A 23,970-nucleotide genomic window follows, 5' to 3' on the forward strand; every position below is an offset into this window, starting at 1 on the left:
ACTGTAGGCTGAAATTTTAAATAGGTTTATAGAGTTTAAGTCTATATCTTGAAACATAGTATTCAGAGTTGGAAAAACAATTGGCCAAAATTTGTCATTACAGTATTCTTTTTTTCTATAGAAGGACAATAAACATAATTTTCATTGGATCTGGTAGATGTTTCTATTTGAAACTCATCAGAAGCACTGATTTATTACTGTATATACTCATGTATAAGTCCAGATAAAAACTGAAGAATAAATATAAATAATAAACAAGCATTGACCCCAAAAGACCTGAGTGGACTTATCCACACATCAGTGTAAGTACTGTAACTCCTGTTTAAAAAAAGGAACCATCTCCTGGTGAAAGACAGGAGTAATCTGTCCTACAAGGATAGACTCCCCTCTACTCTCTCATCCATCCAGCCTTTAGGATGAACACAAACAGTTACGTCTGCTGGAATTTCCTTTAGATCCTTTGTTATGTGTCCCTAGGTTTTACTTTCATCTTATCTACAGGTCAGATAGAAATCCATAATTTGGGCCCTTCCTTCTATTTATACATGAGGTTGACTTATAGTCAAGTATATATAGTAATTTGAAAAATCTGGTCTCAGTTTGTGTGAAGTTGATGGCTTTCATGGCCGGCATCTATAGTTTTTTGTGAGTTTTTTGGGCTATGTGGCCATGTTCTAGAAGAGTTTGTTCCTGACGTTTCGCCAACATCTGTGGCTGGCATCGTCAGAGAAGCCACAGATGCTGGCGAAACGTCAGGAACAGACTCTTCTAGAACATGGCCACATAGCCCAAAAAAACCACAAAATCATTGGTATCAGTTGTTTTATTTAAGTTAACTGATGTCATCAACAAATGAGTCCTAGAGAGAATAAAACCTGAACTCTCCCTAAAAGCAAAATGGTTAAAGTGAGGCTGTTGTACTTTGGACATGTGCGAAGACTTGGCTAACTAGAAAAGAAGAAGATCACATTCCAGATGAATAGACTCAATCTAGGAATCCATATCCCTGACCCCACAAGACCTAATAGGCAGGGGTGTTGTGGTCAGGGTGACCTGGAGGACTTTGCTTCATAGGGTTGGCATAGGTCGAAGTCAACCTGATGACAGTTAACAACTGCAACAACAATAATAATATCTTTATAAAACAGAATATATTTTAATAGCAAATGATTGAATCTGTATACTAGATAATTGTACAAAAACAGAAGGAAAAATAGTCTTTAATGCTAACCAGTTTATTTCAGTGTAAGCTTTCATGGGCTATAGCACACTCAGATTGGAAGAAATGGGCTGTTGCCCGTGAAAACCTGTGCTGAAATAAATGGATTAAAAGGCATGTTACAGACCGCCCCTTTGGGGCGGCCTGTAGGCGCACCTTTCCCCGCCGGATCGGGGCCTCAGTGGCCAGAGTGGCAGCCGCTGAAGCCCCAATCCGCCGCTTTCCGGGCTGCGGGGAAGCGGCAAAAGGCCCCTTCCCCGCAGCCTGGAAAGGGGTGTCCTTGGGGCTTCAAGCCTTGGGGCTTTGGTCCGCTGGGCACAGCTATCTGAAGGCTGCGCCCAGCGAACCAAACCAGGAAGGAGCTCCGAAACGGAGCTCCTTCTGGGGTTGCGGAAAGGGCGCCCTAGGCGCTCTGCCACGACCCAAATACATCACAACCACACCGCCTCATTTGGAGGTGGCGCGGTCATCACGTATTGATGGTGCCGGCTGTGTGGAACGGCCACCACCATTTTGTGCACGCGGAGCGCACCCTAGGGTTAGGGCAGTGCGGAAGTACCGCCCCGTCTTAACCCTAGTACGCGCTCTGCGCGTACTTTTTAGCCCGTCTGTAACGGGCCAAAGTGCCATAAAGGCAAGTTTTATTGCTCACAGATTATATAATATATTCGTGGTGTGCAATTTACTTTACTACTTTTTTTTATCATGACCATACAAATAAGATGATTTGCAGCAGTGAAATTGTTGCTGCTTTCTTCTGGAGGAGAAAGTTAGAAATCTCTTTAAAATAATGGAAGTTAGGATAGGCATGACAAAATTAAAAGTCCTGTTGACTTCATGGATCTACTCTAAGTATGAATGAGTCTAGATATAACCAAACAGGCTTGTTTTTTCCTTGGTAATCTTTCCCAGTAATGTGTGGTGTTGACTGGGCTACGTTCTGGGAACAGTATCATATTTTAGACTTCTGGAATCTTTTTTTCCACTGGCAAAAGGAAGATTCTGGCTCACAATCAACTGCTGCTTCCTGATTAATCTATTTTCTTCCCATCCCCTTCCTGGTCTCAGATATAATGTGATTTGGAGAGAATTCTTATCATATGCTAAAAAAAGGTCTTCCCTCAATAATTTGTGTTAACTACTTACATCTTTAAAAGTAATACTGTATATGCTCTAAAATAATACTTTATATATACTTTATAAAAGTAATACTGTATATAATACTGTATATGTAAATTTTAATTTAAAAATTGACCTAAAAACCTGAATCAACTTGTCCATGGGTCAATTTATATAAGTACATGAGTACATGAATATAAGTATATACATATGTAAGTACTGTATGGAACCATCCCATTCTTTGAGTAGAATGGCAAAAGGCAAGAATTTACTCTATCCTGGTAGCACGTAAAAGAAGCAGAAACTCTCTCATCCATCAAGCCTTTAGTCTGAACCCAAACAATTTTGTCTGCCAGAATTTTGTACATTCTTTGGCATTGTTTCCCTTTATTTCATCCTTTTCATCCTTTGTTTCATGCTCCTAAATTTTACCCTTGACTTATCCGTAGGTAATACCAAAATCCATAATTTTGGCACCAAAACCTGCCCTTGACTTATACATGAGGTCGATTTATAGTCAGGTACATTCGGTACTTATTTAATTATGTCTGGCTGTTTAATTATAACTCCTTTCTTCATTGATGATTAGAGTATTGCTTGATTTGTAGTCAATTACTGGGGAGTTTGGATGTGCATTCATTCCAAGCATTGCTCTGTTCTAATATAATCTTAGCTAACCAATCAACCAACCAGGCAAAGTAACAGTGGATATGAATTTATAATATATTTAGCTATAAGTCCAATGGTTTATAAATGTGATACTCTGGCTTGTTTTTTCCAGGAATTATACAGTAGGTAAATGCAAGGTATGGAGTCATGACTAGTTTCCCCTTTTGGAGGTAAAAATAAAATGCTGCCAGGGAGTTAGCCTGTAGGCAGTGGACCAGTTTCACCCTTTGCCAGAAGCAAGTCAGGAGGCTCTCTAGACACGAGTGTTTGGCAGCGGGGCCCCAAAGGTTTCATTCTCTATATAGAGAGCCTTATTCACAGGCTACTGTGTAAACCAGATAATCATTGCTTTTGTTGTTTGTTTACAATGGACACTCCATTGGTAAGTGTTGATGGGCTGACATTTTTAAATGTTTCTTGAACTCTATCTTCTGTTGAATTTGAGCACTGGCAAATCAAATTTTCTCATAACTGTTGCACTCTGACACAATTCTGACATTTTACTATATGATTTATTTTCATGATTCTGTGTGATTTAACATCTTGATCTGGTGATGTTGCTTACGTATTGAATCTAATAGTTTTTATCTTGATTGTTTTTCCCTCCTGGGTTTTTCTTTGCTTGCAGTGTTTAAGCATGCTAAATATTGTTATTGCAATGATTTTATTGAATTATTGAAACAATACATTATTCTACTACCTGATTTTTTTTTAGAATTTGACGTTTATCTTGGTAAACTCAGGAAAATGTAGTAAAACTATTTTGGATAAGCCTTGATTACAACAAAAGTCTATACTTTAGCAAAAGTCTATCATTTAAATAAAATGATGCATATTGTAGGTGGTATTTTTTCTGCTTGAGAATGGAGTCTGCTTTGCTCTCAAGAATTGGATTCATTGAAAGGCACTTAAAAAACAACAACACATTAAGTATTGATCAAAACATATTTTATTATTTACTACTTCATCTTACTTTGCCTTCTAACTACAACAGTCACTAAGAATGTGGGTTAATGGAATCATATATCACTGAGCGTAGTAAAGGTGTGGGTTCTTGAAAGCAAGTGACAAGGCCTAAATTATTTTTTGCATTATTCTGTTTTCTTGGGTCTTTTAGTCCTGGAAGAGATGAAAGAAAAGTCAACATTAAAAGCAGATTCTTACAGAATCTTTATTTTACTTATTGGGTATGCTTGTTTCATTCAGTGAATAAAAATCACTAAATAACCAATACATTTTCAACAGTATATTTTGTTGTTAAAGGTGTGGTTCTGGTTATAGGCAGGCATGAAAGACATGTTCTTAATTTTGTCTGCTGTAGACTATGCTGTTTATGTGTTTATACAGAAGCAAGGTCTTGGAAACTTGATGCAATCTTGTTAAGATATGGAAAGCAATTTTGTTTTCATTTGAAATAAGGTGTGACATATCCCTTGCTGCTAGGATAAACTGATCAAATATGGCCAATAGTTTGGCTTTTCACAGGAGATTGATAATCCCACACTTAATTTGAAATAACAAAACATCCTCAGGAAAGAGTTCATGAAGATAACTGTTATGTGCCAAATTTCATATGCAACTTTTAAGCTATCTTTGGAGATCTTGCCACAACAAACATACCAGTAGTTTATTGAGCTTACTGAGGCCACATCACTTCTATGTTTTAGCAGTGTTCTGTCACAGTTACTCTTATGGTAATCTATAAGTGGTATAACATGAGTACTTCACACATACAGAATAATACATGACAACGAGCTTTTGAAAGTTACTAGGTATGAAGAGTGAGGAAGTGCCATTTTTTTTTGTTTTTTAATTAACATTTGGGACCTAATAAATCTTCCAAATGATACCTAAGTAGAATACTGATTTAATTATATTATGGGGTGGTAATGTTACAGAGAGAGCTATTACAGTATGACAATTTGAGCGTTGGACTACGACCCTGGAGACCAGAGTTTGATTCCCTGCTCTGCCTTCGAAACCCACTGGGTGATCTTGGGTGAGTCACACATTCTCAGCCCCAGAAAACTCCCTGATAGGGTTACTATAGGATCACCATAAGTCAGAAACGAAGGCACACAACAATAACAAATGTTGCAAAAATTCTTACCACTTCTTCTTGCTTGGTTTTGTCAGCTGCTGGCCATGATTCAAGAGGTGTATCTGGGACCATTGGTGGCAGTTGTTGCACAGGGAACATTGGTTGATTTGGATTTGCTGGTTGCTGAGGATACATTGGCTGGATTGGATTCCCTGGTTGCTGGGGGTGCATTGGGTGTTCTCCAGCATGTGGTGAAAGTGGCTGTTGAATGTGTGCTCCATTTGGTGGTTGAAAATGGGGTATCAGTGTATTTTGGCCAGAGAATGGCACATACGGGTTATGCCCAGGTTGCTGCATTTGTGGGTTTAGATGTGGCTGCTGTGGTGGCATTTGATGGAGAGGCGTGTGCCCAGAAGGAAGGCTTGGAAAGTGAGTTTGGTGCATCATTGGTCCTGCAGCATGGTGCATCCAGCCTCCCATTGGTTCATAACTATAACGTGGATACTTGTAAGAAGGAGGAATAAAATTTGGTTACTACACACACACACACACACACACACACACACACACACACAATATTGATTACCAAAAACAGTGAAAATGCTGAAGTTGATGCTAATTTTGGATTTCTACTTGGTGGAGCACACATCCCTATGTATACCTGTCCAAGGACTGTGGTCTGCTGGATGGGATCTGCTTTGTCTCCCACTGAAGCCTACTCTGCTATGGCACCCAGTTGTGGCATATCTTTTTGTTAGAAGCCTAGTTGGTGCTGGCACTGGCTTTACTGGGACCAGATTAAAACATGATTTTTTTTTTTTTTTTTTTTGTTAAAGCCTTTGGAGCCTAATTGATTTTTTCCAAAGTGCATGTCCATGGTTTTAACATGTTTTAGCACTTTAGCTTGTTTTAAAATTATTTAACATTTTTTTACATCTGCTTTAATTGAATTTTTTAATTTAAATTCTAAATTGGTTTGAATTTTAAATTGATCTCACTGGTATGCGGATGTAAGATAGCATGGTATAAGGAAGGATAAATAAATAGATAGACAAATAGGTGATACATACATATGCAAATGTGTGTGCACACATATATACAAACTTTTCCTTATATGTATAGAATTTTGTTTGCCTTGCTTCAGTATATAAAACCTTTGTAACTTGCATATTTCAGTTCCATCTTCCATTCACCTTTATTTGTTAAAGTATTTATTAATCACTTTTATGTCCAAAGGATATCATATCATTGTGCAACTTTTAAAACAATCTCAGTATCAAACAATCAAATTCAGAACAGAACAATTATTTTTAAAATAGACTAGATCATAATGAAACTACTTGAAAACTATTAAAAGCCAGGCTAAGCAAAACAGCCTTTGACTCTTGCCTAAAGGTAGGCAAAATGGACCAGATCTGTCCCTCCTATGGAGAGAATTCCATAATCAAGTTGGTAATGCAGTTGGTAATATCATGTTCCTAGAAACTTTAGTTGCTCTGGATGGTGGAACATATAGAAAGCCTCTGAAGAGGAACCTAAGCTATGAGCAGGTTAATGTGACAGGAAGGATCTTTCAGATATCCTTGCCCCAAACCAGACTATTGCTTAAATAAAGCCATCATCCAGCATCTTTTTGTTTTGGAATAATAGTTACTGATTTGTATAGTTCTTGTTCTTCCAACATATCTTTGCAGTTCCTCCTTTGATACAGATTTTAAACTTGTGTATTTATGCAAACTTGTGTATGAATGCATCAGGTTTGCTTACCATAGTAGAACTTGAGATGGCTGTTGTTTATGCTCTGCTGCTACAAAAATTCTAAAACTGATTCAGATACACTGTATATGAAATTGAATGGCAGTATCATAGAGGACATACCTGGTGTCCAATTAGGCTCTGGTACCACTTTAAAGGTGTCATTACCTTGGAGAATATTAAAAAACACACAATTATTATGTTCATATCAAGCAGTTCAAATAGATTACCTTGTGACTAATGTGTTGGTTTTAATGGTGGCACACATTGATGGACATGCACTGATCAATGTAAAGATACTTTTCCACCTTTCCAGTCCCCCTCTTTTCATGCCTTCAATACATTTATATGACATAAATCACTCCCCACATTAAATTCCCAGTGAAACTTGTAAAACTGACATTCTGTGGTATATTTCTCCATTGATCCTTAATACTAAATTCCGATCTGGCTTGAATAGATTTTCCAAGCAAGTAATACCTGGTTTTCCAAGAAAGTTGGATTTAAATATTAATATGCTAACCGTACAGTTGAATACAGGCAAATTTTATACTGTTTATTTTGTCTGGTATTATAAAAACTTCAGTGGCACTGAGGGGAAAAAACCCTCTTACTTCATCACATTGTTTCCTTCATGATATACAGTATACTTTCCCAACACATTCTGTATTCAGAGTACCTGAAAATGTAGGCTACCTAATTCACCATGCTATTTAGCAGGGGTGATGTTTTGCATAAAGTGACAGATTCAAGTGAGACAATCTTTAAGTCATGGTATGCTCTATCATTGGTTAATTTAAAACAACAGTGAAACAGCATTGAAAAGTTGATACCTCATAGCTGAAATTGATAAAGCCAGGATGTTGTGGCAGCTGTAGAAAAAATAGTCACAGATTTTCATTTGGAAAATGAACCAATTTATGTCCATCACTCCCCACCCCAAGCTGTGTAACATTAGCTGTGTGACACTGGGATACATCAGTAGATTTGGATAGTTCATAGTCTAAAATAGTAAGGCAGTTTAGGTGTTAGTTTTGTCTAAAAATACATCAAATATACCCTTGAAATTTAGGGCCGGAGCAGACAGAACAGATCTCCTTTTTTGGCTAGAGAAAAGCTGGCTTTGCTGGCCCTGTTGTGAACCCATGGTGGCTTCATGACACTTTGGTTGCGTGCAGAGTGTAAACGCCATGCTGCCGGAGTGTCATGTCTGGGCCAGCTTCATAGGGATGTACAGCATCTAAACACCTTGTGCCAATGATGCCCAGAAGTGGTTTTTTGAGGGCTGTCTGTTCCAGCCCTTAAATTTCCAAAAAAGTAGATATACTTGTATTCCAGAGAGTCAATATGATGCGTCACTGTTATTGCTAAACTTTATTTATACCCCAGGTTTTCCCCCAAACCATGTAATGTATTGGATATTTATGGGACTGAGATTTGAAAGATCCAGGTTTTAGTTCCCAAGGATCCATGAAATCCATTGGAAGAAAGACAATGTTAGAAAATGAAGAAATTCTGTAGCCTATATATTTCTGTATTTTTCAGAGAGCTTCCATTCCTCACTTAATCATATGATTTTTAAAAACTCTTTTCAAGATTCTGCTATTTTTAGTAAATAGATATTGCTAAAATAGATTATTGGCATATAGTAACCAATGAGAAGGTTTTAATTGTACTGTAATATTAAAGTTGAGAATTAAAATAGAAAAATCATAGATTATTATAAGCAAGGTTGAACATTAGTTGACTGTAGGTCATCAAAAAAAGGAGGACACAGGGCTGCTTAAATATGCAAATGCTAGTTTATATTTACAGGAGCAAGATTAAAAATAATTACTGTCATTTAAACAGAAATATACTGTACTATATTTTCCCATAGTAGAGACAACTGTAATGGCATGACTTTTGTGCCTACGTAGTCCACTATCCACAGGCTTATTGGGGGCATTTTTAAGGTGTACCCACTTTCTCTTCTTATGACCTGATCAGGACTGCCCATGCTTTCTAATGAAGGACTATCTTTTGTCAGACCTCCAGATGGAAGCCTGTAGTCTAAAGTAAATCATGTGGCCATCCTACCTGCAAGCCTTCCTGGTCAATAACTGTTCACTCTCCACTACTTGCTTTATTTTAGTTATTTGAAATTATTAATTAGCACTTACTGGAATAGCAAATGTGGTACTTAAGAGGCACATTACCAAAGTCCAGCCCTCCATCTTCCTCATTGCAGGTTCTGTAACATAAAAGTAGAAGACTTTTTCCCCCTTGATAGGTCAAGTCAAAGCATACAAACATACATAAGCAACACTGGTATGTCTCATCTGTTCTTTGTTAAACTAACTTTTTAAAATGTAAGGAGAGCTGCTCTGTCTCAGTTAAATGTTAATGGGCTTGGATATAATCCAATATGAGTACCTTTTAGTTCAAAGAAAAAGTTTGGCATGCCAGTTCTCACCACTGAAACAAAGGGACCTTAAAGTGCATAACTTTGGTAGAGGTATTTACATTGATCTTGAAATCTAGTGAATATCCTCAATTAAATTATCGTCTTGCTCACCTTCAGAGCTGCACACCTTCAGAGTGGTGCAAGGTTATCTGACTGCTGCTTCCCCCTCCCTTGGGTTAACATCATCATTTGAAATTGGATTAATATAACAGGTCTGCATGATTCATGTGTTGGAGCATGTTCTCAATGCTGCAGAGCTACTTTTCAATTATACAGTGTATCGGAGAGAAATACTGTTTTAGTAGGCTGAAAGTTTTCAGTCAAGCGATACTAATATGTTAAATGTTTAAGTGAAAGTTAAAACTTGTCTTTCATTTAACCAATAGACATGGCAAAATGCAAACACTTTCTCCTCTCTGTTCCAGTCTTGGTGGAAAAAAGAGCCTAAATATAACTGGTTCCTCTAGTTTGTTTTCAAAACTAGCTGAGAGTTGTCTTTTCAAACAGGAAGTGCTACAACTTGACTGGACTTCATTTAAACTGATAATCATTGCAACTAAAATCAGTGCAACTATGTACAGGATGATAGCTAGTCAGAGGATCTGTAACCCCAAAGGCCTGTTGGTTTGCACCAGCAGAATAAGAGAAGGAGAGGGGCTGTGCCTTTCCTTTTTTCTACCCTTGGAAGGGGATATTCAGACTACCACATAATACTTGGGATGGCCTCACAGACAGGATAGAATAACACTTTAAATTGTATCTTGTACTTGAGAGAGTTTCCTGCTAATTCATAATTCTCAGAAGAGTGTGTAAAAAACAATCGGCAAGACAGCTCTGATTTGAAGATTACTTGATCACGAAAGAGAATGCAAACAAAGGAAAAGGCAGAAATAAAACAATGTTAAATGCTAAGAATGAATGCTGATATTATAAGAGACCTAAAAACTGTTAATGGACTGTTTTGGAAGATCTTGAAAGCTACGTATTATTTGAAAGCTAAGTCTTTATTTTAAACTTTTCTTTATTCGAAATCTCTCTGAAAAGAAAAACTTAACATGCATGTAACCAGTATGAACTCTTATTGTGACTCAGGCATTCAGTTCATGTCCTTAGTATAGAAAACATCAATAGATAATAAAAAAGATGAATTGACCAATGAAAGTATACACTTACCTTTTAGAAGCCTTCTTGGTTCTTGATATCTGTTTTGATCCCGTAACCTTGATAGTTTAAAGACTTCACTGAGCATTGTCTCATATTTAAACAGTTTCACCATATACAATAGCCAATCAAATTTAAGATGTTTTTTTAACCAACAAAACTATTATGTCATACATTTTCAGACATCAGATCACATCTAGGAATGTCATTAGGGCATGCAGCCTTTCATTATGCTTCCGTGGCTTCAGAAGACATATTATTTTACATTTTCAAATTGCCTGGGAGGCTGAGAGTTAGTGATAGACCCAGATTCAATTGATCCTGCTTGAATTCAGTGACAACTTGACCCTCTTCTTCAAATTGCCATATACCAGTTTTAAATTATGTGTGTTTATTAACGTAAGAGAAAGTGCTTTGATAGTAATTGATTAATTAGTATCTCACCTTCCTCCCAGAACTGTGATTTAAGACATGATTATTAAAAAATACAACTAAGAATATTATAAGTTATATTAAATAAAATTAGACTGATGATCATATCAAACAAATACCTAATTAAATGTAATTTTGAAAGCAAGTTTGAAAGGAAAAGGAGGGAAATGCAGTACATGTTTGTGTGCATCTATCAAGAAGATACACCCCTTGAAAAGTCCCTTCCTCAGCAGGCAATTAATTGCCAAATTTAACCTGAATAAAAAGATTTTTGCCTGCCAGTAGAAGGACAGCAAGAAGAGAACCAGAACTGCTACTAAGAAGGCTCACCTCTATGTCCTCACCAAGCTTAGCTGTTAAGTGGCTAGACTGTGAGAAGAGCCTTTTCTCCTTATTATGGAGAAATATAGTACAGTCAGTCCTCCATATCTATGGGTTTTTTAATCCATGGATTCAAGCATCCACAGCTTGAAAATATTTTTAAAATATATAAATTCCAAAAAGCAAAGCTTGATTTTACCATTTTGTATAATTGATACCATTTTACTATGCCAATGTATGTAATGGGACTTGAGCATCGATGAATTTTGGCATCCACAGGGGATGGGGTCCAGGAACCAAACCCTAGGGCCCACTGTACTTCAGATAGCCTGGCTTTAAATGTGATAATACTTTTAATTAAGCCTGGAAACAGACTTGTAGCTAGTGAAACCTGCTGTAGAAAGGAACTTTTGTAATCCCTGGAACCATGCCTCTTGAATAGTATGGGGCCTGCTGAACATTCCAAACATTTTCCAAAGTTAGCCATATATAGAACATGTTACTAATTCAAACAGGATGTAACCAATGTATGCATCATATGACCAGATCAGACATTTTCAGGAACAGGTACATTTAGTGCACTAGTTTTAACTATGCACCAGCTTTCACTAAAACCTGGGCATCCAAGGTTGAACCCTCATTTTCTGTCCATTAATGACCATGATTGCCTTGTTTGGTATAAGTGTCAATTTGTTTACCCTCACCCAGTCCATTACGGATATTAAACCTTGATTTAGAATCAAAACATTGATTGCTATAGAGTATTGTTGAGTAAACCAGCAGAAATCAGGGTTTCCGGGGGGGGGGGGGGAGTTTGAAAAAACAACCCAAAAATAGTTTTTTTGGTTTAAACTGGGATTTGGTTATACATTTTGGTTCCTTTTATGCAGACGTAATGTTGAAAACTATGTGCCAATGCTTGCTCTCCTCCCCCTCCCCCCGGGGAGTGTATCAGTAAAGCAAGAATAACAAGTCATATTATGGGTTAAGCTTATAATTTCAGGCACTTGAAAGAATTTAGTAATTAGATGTCGAGAAAACTTCCTTGGCTAAGCTAGAATGATGTATGTGAATAGTATTTAGGGGGAAGATTGTTAGTTATGATAAAAGCAGTGAAAATTACTTGTCTGTATTAAATTGACTGCACAACCAGCCAAAAAACTGAACCAAAACACCAATACCCTTCTAGTCGAGAACGCCAGTGTAGCATAGTGGTTTGAGTGTTAGACTATGACTCTGGAGACCAGGGTTCAATTCCCTGCTTGGACAAGTCACATGCTCCCAGCTGCGGGGAAGGCAATGGCAAACCTCCTTGGAACAAATCTTGCCAAGAAAATCCCATGATCAGGTTGCCTTAGGGTCACCATAAGTCAGAAATTACTTGAAGGCACACAACAACAAAGGGTGAAAAACAGAACTGTAGCTTAACATAGGAAAATATACATATTTAGTACAATAATGTCCAGAAATGATTTAAGGAAGTTTAGTGTGGATGATGAAATTGAAATAATCAAAAGTTTTCCATACCATGGACCAGTCATTGATCAGAATGGAGATTGCAATCAAGAAGTCAGGAGAAGAGTAAGGACTTGGTAGGGCAGTTATGAAAAAAACTATACAAGATTTTGAAGTGCAAAGATATTTCACTGAATACTAAAGTTAGAATTTTCCATGTGAGAGCTGGAGATGAAGAAAGCTGATAGGAAGAAATTTGACTCATTTGAAATGTGATGCTAGAGAAGAGTTCTATGGATACTGTGGACTGCTGAAAAGACAAATCAATAGGTCCTAGAGCAAATCAAACCTGAAGTCTCCCTAGAAGCCAAAATGACTAAATTTAGGCTGTCATACTTTGGCCATATCATGAAAAGGCATTACTTGCTAGAAAAGACATTAATGCTAGGCAAAGTAGAAGGCAGCAGGAAAAGAGGAAGACTACATTTCAAGTGGATAGACTCAATCAAGGAAGCCATTGCTCTGAATCTGCAAGAACTGTCTAAGATAAGGTGTCTTGGAGATGTCTCATTCATAGGATCACCATAAGTCAAGTCCGACTTGAAGACAATTAACAACAACAAGGAATCCTTTGGTTCTTCTTTGTGGTCTTGTGCCTCACACAAATGAGCTTATCCTGCGTTTCTGCAGAGCACTGCTTGAAACTTTCTAGAGTCTGGTAGAAGAGTTTGATGATGGCCTCATGCACCTCAAGCAATCCTATATAAAGGGTTTCCCACCAAAACTGATAGTTTCTTTTTGTCAGGCTCCGCAGGAGCATTGTGAGAAACTATACTTCATTGCTTTGCTTTCACTTTTTGATTTGGCATTTGACCACTTAGGATACTGGCTTTGGCCTGTTACAGACTGCCAAAATAAAGCTGCTTTGGGTCTCTTTGGAGGTATGCTATTTAAATGATGCATGGGTCCTAAGAGTCCGGAGGTCGTGCCAAAGCCACACTCCATTCCTAAGCACTGGAGTGCAGCTTTGGTGCAGCTTCTGGATTCTTAGGATGCATGCATCATTTAAACAGCATACCTCCAAAGAGACCCGAAGCAGCTTTATTTTGGCAGTCTGTAACAGGCCTTTGCCATGTTAGATTCTTCTCTCTATCTAGTACTTGGCAGTCAGAGCCACCCTCACCCTTGGGGCTCAGACCTCTTCTGAGTTTAAGAAGCATATCTATTGTGGCACTAAACTTCTTTGTTGGGATGGTCATTCATGGTGCCTGAGCTACTTGGGTAAGACACATGTGGTCTCTGCTTGCAGCTACTGTTCTGCCTTCACAGCACAGGAACAGAAGTATAGGGAGTTGCAGGCTTTTTGGTCTCTGACTCCAGCATGGCTGTCTTTGTCAACTAGGATGGACACTGTTGCAGAACCAGACCATCCGTTGCCGTTGACAGCTGTCAGTGCTGAGACCAAATGATTTCTGAAGTTCAATTCAGTCCTTTCTGCTTCTATGGCCGCTTGATGCAAAGCTAAACAGTTGTTGGCTCATATCATCATTGCTGCACCCAAGGCTGTTTATGCTAGTTCTGAAATTTGGGTGACTTTTACTCATCCTCCGACATTGGGAAAGTTTTTTTAACTGGAGTTGCAAATAAAAAATACAAAAAGAAGAAAAATTTGAAAGACAAAAAATGTCATCAATCTCAGTCTCCACTTTGAGGCAAAGTATTTATTCCATTCTGATTTAACCTGGCTGCTCATACCACTGGCTCAGGCTGTTGAGGAGTTGATAGTCATGGTCTCTTCTAACTGCAATGTCTCCAAATGAGAGATCTTAGAATTGTTGCAGGTGGTTAGAGTAACTGTCTCATCCACTCCATCAAAGTAAGATCAATCTGCTAGACCAATTCCAGCTTCCTGGCCTCTGCCAAACCCTCCATCTCTGACCAGATAGTATTGGTTTGCTTCTCTGAGTGGTTTCGATGATCCCAATCTTAGTTGGCCTTGAGATCGTGCTGCAGTTCATGTTCCAGTTTGACTTGCAGGCACTGTTCCAGAGATTGTTGCTATCATTGATGTTATCATCAACTTCATAAATACCAAAGTTAGCATGATGCTGGATGCTCTTGATCATGGTCTTTGGAATCCAATTATTCCATTTACAGTGATTCCTTTGCTTATGACTATCAATATTGATGGGGTTATGCCTACATTTACAAGCATGAGGCTAGGAATGGCTATTACTAGATGCATAGATGCCCTCAACACAGGCATCACAATTATGTTGCATCCACCGTTGACACCATTCCAGTAGTTCAAGGCTTAGGGCATGCAGACCAAGACAGGTATTCAGCAAAAAGAGTATCCTCAGGGGCACAGCAACCCCATCCATCACAGGCTAAATTCCTATTTCTTGATCTGCCTTTCCACTGACAGACCACTTTCATCTGGTCTGGAGTATGTTTCAATTTGTTTGCCTTCATACAGTCCATTACTGTTTAGGACCAAAACAACTTCCTTAGTTTGTTGTGGAAAGGGGTAATGAAGTTGGGTGTCATCTGAATACTGATGGCACCAAACCCCAAATCTGCAATTAACCTTTCTCAGTGGTTTCAGGTATATGTTAAATAGTATGGGGAACAGAATTGAACCCTATTTGGGTTCACCTGTCCTGGAAGGAACAAAGCACCTGTAAAACAGTGCCCCAAGTGCCATCCCAGCAAGGTGACCCAGAAGGATACCACGAAAGCTGCCAAGAGATCCAGCAGAACCAACAGGGACATACTCCCTTTGTCTAGCTTCTAGCATAGGTCATTCACTAACGTGACCAAAGCCATCCCTGCCCCATATCCAGACTTGAAACCAGATTTGAAAGGATCTAGATAATCCATTTCATTCAGAAACCCCTGGAGCTGGGAGGCCACCATACACTTCAGAACCTTGCCTAAAAATGGAATGCTAGAGACTGGCTGATAATTTTCTAGACTAGTGATAGGATAGCTTTTTTTTTGGCATGGCATTAACCATTCTCTCTACTTGCTTATTCAGTACATCTCTAGCTCTTTTTTTAAAAAATAAGTCAGGCAGGTGTATCCAGAATACATGTGGTGGCACTCATCTCTCCAAGAATCCAGTTCACATCCTTGGGTGGGAAAAACTGAAAAGTACCCATTGTCACTGCGCAAGCAGGGGCCAGAATTACATCCAGTGGATCTGTATCAATTTTAACATCCAAGTTAGAGTGGATCTGAGGCATTTTATCTGCAAAGTGCCAGTCACGTTGTTCACAGTGGGCTGTCTTGTGATCTGGGTTTTCCTCTTTATGTCCTGTTGTAAAGCACCCCTTACCACTTGAAACAGCTCTGCTGGCCGGCTCTGTGCAGACACAATAGAGTCAGAAAATAAATTTGCCTTTGCTGCCTCGATTACTTCAGAATAGGCCCTAAAATAGCTTCTACTGTCACCATGAATGCAAATAAAATGAAGGACATTTCTGGATGGACAAAGCCAGGCTTATTGTGTCCTTCATCCAAATTCTCAAGAAAGCTTGCAGATGACAGCTGAGAAATCTAATTCCTGTTCACCTTTTCTTAACCCTGTCTCTTACCAGAAGTCAAAGAGCTGGAAGGTGAAACTCCCCCTTCCCGTTTCCCCGTATTCTGCTGTTTTCTTAACTCTTGTGGATTTTGCAGTCTCATTGCATGCATTCAGGTTTAGAGCCAAGTTTCATTCTCTTCAAACCATTCTTAGTTTGCAGATGTATTCCATTTAAGGGAAGATGTAGCCTTTCAGACTGTAGAACCATTGCATGAAGGAACTTAGTGGGACTTTTCACTCTCTCTGTACATTTGGGCAAACTGCAGTGTAAGAAAAGGAAAAAGGTAAAAATTAACAGAGACCACAGTGGGATCATGAAACAGACTTGGAATGCACACATTCCATGCTAATGGGCAGAGTATAAACAGATTTTACATTTCACTTACATTGACAATGAGCATATTCCATCAATCTTATTTTTCACTTCTATTGACTTGATGGTGCAGAGTACTTGGGTGGGAAAAAGGAAATCCTCACAGCTTATTAAACCACGAATCCCCATCAGTTGCAATATTTACTGTATAGCAAGCTCTGTACATTCCCATTTGTTTAATAATTCTAAACAAGAAAACAAATGTAACTGAGATTATGTGAATAGTATATTTTATACACAGAAAATAGTTTGACCACATAAAATAATCATACACTTTAATCTTTATTCTGAAATACAAAGCCCTCTTTTACCTTCTCCTCTTACTACTCTATTTGAGAGAGGCAGTGCAATCGTGGATCTGTTCTGGGTGCACAAATAGAATACATTTATGAGCCAACATAGCATACAGGCACATATGCACATTCCATTGAGCTGAGCTTACTGACTTGAAACATAATCTTTTTCAACTATTTGTGCACAATTGATTCTATAGAATGGAATTTTCCTAAATGGACAGTTCCACTAGATAAGGATTTAAAATATACAGCCACACATAGCATCCAGTATTAAATTCGAAGAGTAAATATACTTTGAATTTAAAAAATGTTCATTAGATAGCAAAAATATTTAGCCATTAGTGATTTTTGCTTGTATCTAGAATGGTGCATGAGTTTGTATGTAAACCACAACCATCATCCCACATTAGATTTGCTGAAGTGTATGTAATATAAATAACTTAAAAGCTCACTTAATTGTATATTCAGTCATAGTTAAAATGTAGTTTTGTACAGTATTCAAATACTTCCAGAAACTGTAAAAAATAAAAAAAATTTTTTTTTACACATTATCAAGTTTTTTACTGCCTTGAACACTTAAATGACTTTTGCCGTTGTAGAAAAGAGATCACGTTTAAGTAATGGACCATTTTGTAATTTCTTGGATATGATTTTTTTTAACTTTATTCAAAATATATCATACAAAATCTTGCAATCATAAAACAATGGTATAAAAAAGTTTCATGTCATTAAAAAACTTTCCTTATTAAAGTTTTACACAGTTTAATTCATTTAAAATAAATCTGACCATAAAGAACAGTGGCTAGATGAAGGAGAAATAGATGTAAAATTTGTATTAATATAATCTATAGGAGGAGACCATTTTTCCTGAACAGGTCTTTGATTTTGTTGTTTTGTGTTATATTTCATGTTATATGTTAATTTCTCCATAAGCCATTGATCCCAAACTCTTTTCCAAAAGCTATCCAGTGGTACAAGAACTGTTTTCCAATTATTAGCCACTTCTAAATGAGCTGCTATCAGCAAAAAAGATATCAACTTTATATTTTTTAAAGATGTATTACCTTTTGTGTATATTGAGAATAACAAAAGAGCTGGGCAAAAATTATTTTTTTGTTTTGTAACTGAAGCAGTTTGGTTGATCACATCATGCCAGAAGTGGGTAATTTTGGAACAGTCTAACCACATATGGATATAGGTCCCTAAGACTGGACAGCCTCTCCAACACAGAGGTGATATAGATTTTATCCTCTGTGATTTCCTAACAGGGGTCAGATACCATTTATGTACTAGCTTTACAAAGATGCATTACATACCACCGGATTGCGGCGGTCTCCTGCCACCACTGCTTGCAGCATCCGGGAGCCGCAGCGGCCAAACCGTGCGGCTCCCGGACGCTCCGAAGAAGGAGCGCGAAAATCGCACTCCTTCCTGGGCCCCGGAAAAGAGGTCACAAGGCGCTAATCGCGCACTCACGGCTTCACTTCCGGGGCATGATGTGCAGACACACAGCGTCCGCTACGTCAAAATGGCAGCGGCTGTATAGAACGGCCGCCGCCATTTGTTACAGACTGTCCGTAATAAGATGTCCTGAGGACGTCCGAAATGGCGGTCTGTAACCTGCCAAAGTTCTCTCTGGTTAAAGCTGATCTTGACTTCAACACAAAAGATGACCAAATAGCACAGCAGTCTGATTCTGGAAATTTAGTTCACTTTCCCACAATGTTTTGATACATATGGTATCATGATATGAATTCTACAAGATGAGATAACATATTTGGAAGACTGAACCTTTACTATTTCCAACAGGATCATTGCATAAAATTTGGAAGGGAGTCATAAATCTCAATCTGTCCTCTTTCTTAAGTAAGCTAGAGGAAAAGGTTTTATTTGCTTAAATTGAAACCATGAAATTGGTAATGGGTCTAGACTTGATGCTAAATCTTCAATTGAGTTGAGTTTATTATTCTTAAAGAGGTCTTTAATTTCATAAATTCCTTTTTCTTTCCAACCTTTCTATTGTCAAAATTTATCCTCATGAAATAAATTTGGATGATGTAAAATGATGGGGTGTCACCTGGTGTGGTCCAACCCCCCTGCACCTACCCAGTGATACCACTGGTAAAAACATATGAAATTATAAAGATAAAAATTTACAAGAATAGTTCACTCTCTTGTCAATATCAAAATTTCATTTCCCTCTCTTGGGCCAGAAGAGAGGTCAGCCCTCAGAAAGCAATGAAGATCTTTCAGGTTGCAGAAAAGTCAAAATCCAGTTGCAGTCTGCAAACATTTTGTGTTCTCTTTGAGTTACATTAAAGGAGGTCTGGGAATCAAATGCCCCTTCCAAATCCCAGCAGTCCTATCTAATGTAGCTAAAGGAAGTTGGTTTCAGTGATGTGCAGAGGGTAGCATAGTTGCCATCCCTGCTTGAAAAATGTTGAAAAGTTTTTTTGTTTTGTTTTTAACTTCTATTGCTGTTTCCTTTTGTTTCTAACTGACTTTGATGCTACTTAAAATGTTGGATTTATCCATTGATTTCTGATCTTTGTGGAGCTGGGGGGCAGAGGGAAAGGTATCTAACTCTATTTAAAGGTTTCGTGGTGGGAATCATGCTTCATTTCCAAATGTTGTTGGACTGTAACTTCCAAAAGTCACAGTCAGACTAACCAACATTGAAGAATGTTGGAACCAGCAGTGCAATAATGTCTGGAGGACTGGATGATCCCCTCGCCTAAGGAACCTAGAAGTCATCAGCCTATGTGTTTCTTAAGATGTTTGTGAGTTAAATAGCATACCTGATGTCAATGCTGAAAGGAAAAAAAAACATTAACCTAATGTACTGAAGACAAGACAAGTGCTAAGGATACATGGGTTCAACAGTAATTAAGGAATCTCTCTCTCTCTCTCTCTCTCTCTCTCTCTGTGTGTGTGTGTATGTGTATTACTCTGCTATGCATTACACATTTTGGCAAGGGCAAAATATTAATAATCTGTAAATACCAGTAGATAAATGCTCAAGACAAACACAATTTATTTTTATACTCTGAAAATCTGAGCTGGTGCCAGTAGGCAAGCTTTAAAAGGATTTTCTATTTGCTTGCTATTTAATCTTATAAACGAACTTTGAGTAGTATACAGATTCCCATGCACAGTGGAGGAGGGATGAATATTAGGATTTTGTAACTAACTACTGATTAAACAGTAAATGTGCCTAAAATTAAGATCCTCACTGGAGGCCTTGTTGCATGTTTCTCAAAGGCTAGGTTTTAATTTGATTGCTTGTTATTTCATTAATGTTTTAAAAAATTCTGCTGTCTATTGGATATTGCCTTGGGGTGGGGCAGTTGGACCAAAAAGTGATAAATAAATTTCTTAAACAAATAAATAGGTTGGTAAGTACACATTACAGCACTTTCTCTTTAGTGGCACTTCAGCATATTCCCTAGTGGGCTTCCATCAGGTAGCTAAGGTTATATTATTCTGCAGGGTCTTTGGTCCATACAGCAAGAGGTGGCACTGCTGGCTGCTTAAACTATTTGCACGTTTAAAACTATTCTTAAGAAATTGTGTTGAAATAATATTTTGTCTAAGTATTCATATTTTAAATAATATTTTTATCTTTTGTACATCACCTCAGATTGTTGATTGAGAGACAATAACTAATTATTTTGCATAGATATTTTCCTATAGATTCTCCTCCCACCCATCTCAAGACAGAGTTAGGGAAATGATAAAGGAACTGGAATGCCTGTATGGGAGAAGAATAGAGGAGAAAATGTTTTCTGACACTGATTCTGAACTTAGTGCTAAAATAGGGATTGACATGCTTAACTGAAAGAAGATTAGAGAAAACAGTCCTAGTAGTATATGATAGTTTTCCTCTTGTTAGAATACTTAAGTCACTATATTGATATTTTTTATTTAACATAATATTTAGAAAAGTGTTGAGTATTGCAACACATGTGGGAAGAGTTGTGAAGGGCATGGACACACCCACATCTAATGCAATGAACCATATTATAGACAAAATGCCCACAAATGAACCTAAATGTGCCACCATTCCGTTTCAAGCTTTTAAGAAAGTCGGGACACTATTTTGACAGGGAACTGATGAGAAGCATAAAGCAGCAACATTAAATGAATCAGTAAAATGGCCACAAATCTCCAAGGTGGATGAACTTGATACCTGTGGATGTTCACCAACCAGAGGATATTGTATTTGCCTTAAAATGAGCTTCATTTTGAGGCACTGGACTTCAAACATCCTGGACTGTTGTCACATTAAAACTTTGAATAGTTTGGAGTAGTTAAATAATTAAAACTTTGTAATATATCAGAAAGGAATGCCTGGTTTTGACACTAATCTCTCTCAATACAGAATATTTCTTATGGATGGTCCGCTTTAGGGAAGAACAGAAGTGTAAGCACAAGTGAACTTGTTTGTTGTTCTCTTCCTAACTGTTATTTGTATTTAAATTTCCTTTGGGAAAAGATAATCACATTGGTTTTCCTATAGCTGTAAGAGGAATACCTTGTATTTCCTCTCTATCTTTTATTTCTTTCTTTCTCTTTCTTTAACTATCTAAGCCATAATTATCAGTGAATTCTTTAAGTTGTTTCCATTATGGAATTCCATGTATTGTTTCCATTGTGGAAAATAGGTGCCAGTGTTTCTGTTTGATTTTCCCTCTTTTCATCTCTGAGAAATGGAAGTAGGAAGAAGAGCAGTTCCTGGCATGGCCTGCTCTGGCACTGCAGGAAATGTTGATCAAAAGGTGTAATTTTTCAAAATGGAAATTATTCTGGGGATAGAGGAAACTCTGATCCAACTCTGATCTTTTCTGTTGTGGCAATCCAGATGCCTCTGCAAAGCTCACCTCTGTCCTCTCCCACCCAATACTTTAGGATTGGTGTTTGTCTTTCATATCTGGTATACAGAGCTATATCTTTGAACACAGCCTTTGAGTTGTCATGGCTTTTAGAAGATACAGTCATGGTGGAACTGGAATGGAGCAGGCAATAAACAGCTTTACTTGGATAAAGCCTTGATAAAGTGTGGTGGAAGATTAGGAGGGGACTGTTGTGGCTCCAGCATTGTTTGGAGATATCAGTTCCCCATGGGCCACCTCACATGTAAACACAAAAACAAATCCCCTTTTCCCCTTCTTTGCAATATTTGAAGAACAATCACATGCCTGAAAGCAGGTATTGCTGGAAATTGTGAAGCAGCAATATTCAGTCATGTTCCATGAGCTGTTGGTTGAGGGACTGTGGCAAGTTTTCAGGTAAACAAGAAATGTAGACAGTGGACACAAACATGGTGTCTATCTCTGGGACTTTGGGGGGAAATACCCTGCTAGTCTCCCACATCAGATAGCTTAAGAAGTGCTGTTTGGAATTAAACTATACTGTTCAGAAAAAGATGGCATTGAATCATAAAGTGTGGTGAATAATCAGGGGAATAATATAATGTGAATAGTACAATGTTTTTCTAAATACTTTCCTTTTTAGCCTTTTTTCTTAATTGGGTGCTTTCCTCAGTCAGTGCTCAAGGTTGCAAGATTATTATTTTTTCATTTTGCATCATTTACCCAGTAAATTATTGGTGCTGCTGATCAAACCATTCTTTCTGAGGGTTTGTCTGCAAGAGCCAAAAAGTCCACGTACCCCAGACTCACGTTATCTTATTTGGACAATGCAAGCCAAAATCCCTGGGGCAGGGTCAGGTTGTATCCTGGTAGACCAGGCATGGATTAGCCCAATCCTGGGGTAAACAGCCCTTAATGTGGGTCAAAATGATCCATGGTTTACCATGGAGTTTCCTGGAAATCCTATGGCACCTCCAAACTGTTTAAACACCCCCCCCCCCACATGCTCCTTACCTTTCTGCACAATGGCTTCTACTGGGAAGCTCCCTGTCACCATGTCTGGTGCAGAAACAGAGTGCGTGGTCATATGGGTGCAGCCAGGCACCCGGTTTCTGCATCAGATGTGGCAATAGGGACTTCCCAGTAAGAGTGATGGCACAAGAAGGTGCAGAGCCTACTCTGGTAATGGGTCTCCAGACTGAGGCGGGGATAGGTGTGTAAACATGCATTCTTTCCTGTACCTGCCTGGGTGAGTATCCAGGATAAAACAGCACATGGCCCTTAGTGAAAGGAATTAAACATGTCCCATGCATGGGCAATCATTATCATCAAAATATCATCATCATCCCTATCATCATCCCTGCAATAGGGAGAGAATTTGTGTGGAGACCAGTAGTGAGGCATCGAATGTTAATCCAAACATTTTTATAGACCCTCACATTGCCCAACCCATCTGTTGAAGCAAAGGGGAGGAGCTGTTGTCTATGAGTCTCTGGTCCAGTTTGTCTACTTCTGATCTGAGGATGGAAAGTCACAGCCATACCTTGTCCATTTTTGAAACTTAATTCATGGAAAACACCTACTGTACTTACTTTGAAAGTATAGAGTCGTAATACTAACTACAAGCAAAAGAAGAAACACAGGAATATGACATAATAAAGACTGTCATCAACAGCATTTCATATCCATCACTAAAAAGCGGTTGCCCGACCCGGCGGGCTGACCGCTTTGCCGCTAGACACAGCGAATGACTACAAGCTCCAGAGTGCTCTGGGGCTTGCCCCAGCTCTCTATTGGTGTGCGGGGCGAAAAGGAGGCCCTTCCGCCCCGCAACGCTCTGGGAGCTGGGCTCGGTGACCGGGAGTTCCGGTCCTCCAGGGCAGATGATTGGTTCAGCTGCCCTGGAGGAGGAGTCTCCTGGTCAGGTGGTACTGAGGGCGGGGCTTAGGCCTATATAGGCTGTGCTGCCAGCCCTGGCCCTCAGTCAGCGCTTGGCTCCGGATGGTTAGGAGCCAAGCAGGAAGGGAGGAGGAGCTGAGCCTTCTCCCACCCACCCACCCACCGCTTGGGTTTGGGTTTTTTGTCACAACTTTGTGGTGGCAGCATAGGCCAGGATCTGCACGGTGTGGTACCAGGGCTACGGAGCTCTGGTTTGGGAGTCAGTCGGGACCCGGGGGCGAATAGGGCAGGCGTATGGCCATTGCGGGGGCCATAACGTGAGAG

At 38.7% G+C, this 23,970-nt stretch overlaps 2 protein-coding genes across 6 annotated transcripts in view; one reads left to right on the forward strand and one right to left on the reverse strand.

The window, feature by feature from the left end:
* The window catches only part of ARHGAP6 (Rho GTPase activating protein 6), a 182,552-nt gene that overhangs the window by 97,214 nt on the left and 61,368 nt on the right, over positions 1–23,970 (forward strand). The gene's annotated exons all lie outside the window — the stretch shown is intronic.
* Positions 3,976–23,413, reverse strand: AMELX (amelogenin X-linked). Its single transcript, XM_042457765.1, has 7 exons — positions 23,340–23,413; positions 16,218–16,467; positions 8,966–9,036; positions 7,637–7,675; positions 6,927–6,971; positions 5,118–5,552; positions 3,976–4,126 (listed from the first exon to the last, which is right to left on the reverse strand). Exons 2-7 carry the CDS (start codon positions 16,315–16,317, stop codon positions 4,121–4,123), a joined length of 696 nt encoding a protein of 231 aa, XP_042313699.1. The 5' UTR covers positions 16,318–16,467; positions 23,340–23,413; the 3' UTR covers positions 3,976–4,120.

This window comes from Sceloporus undulatus, chromosome 3, assembly GCF_019175285.1.
Source record: "Sceloporus undulatus isolate JIND9_A2432 ecotype Alabama chromosome 3, SceUnd_v1.1, whole genome shotgun sequence".
NCBI lineage: Eukaryota > Metazoa > Chordata > Lepidosauria > Squamata > Phrynosomatidae > Sceloporus > Sceloporus undulatus.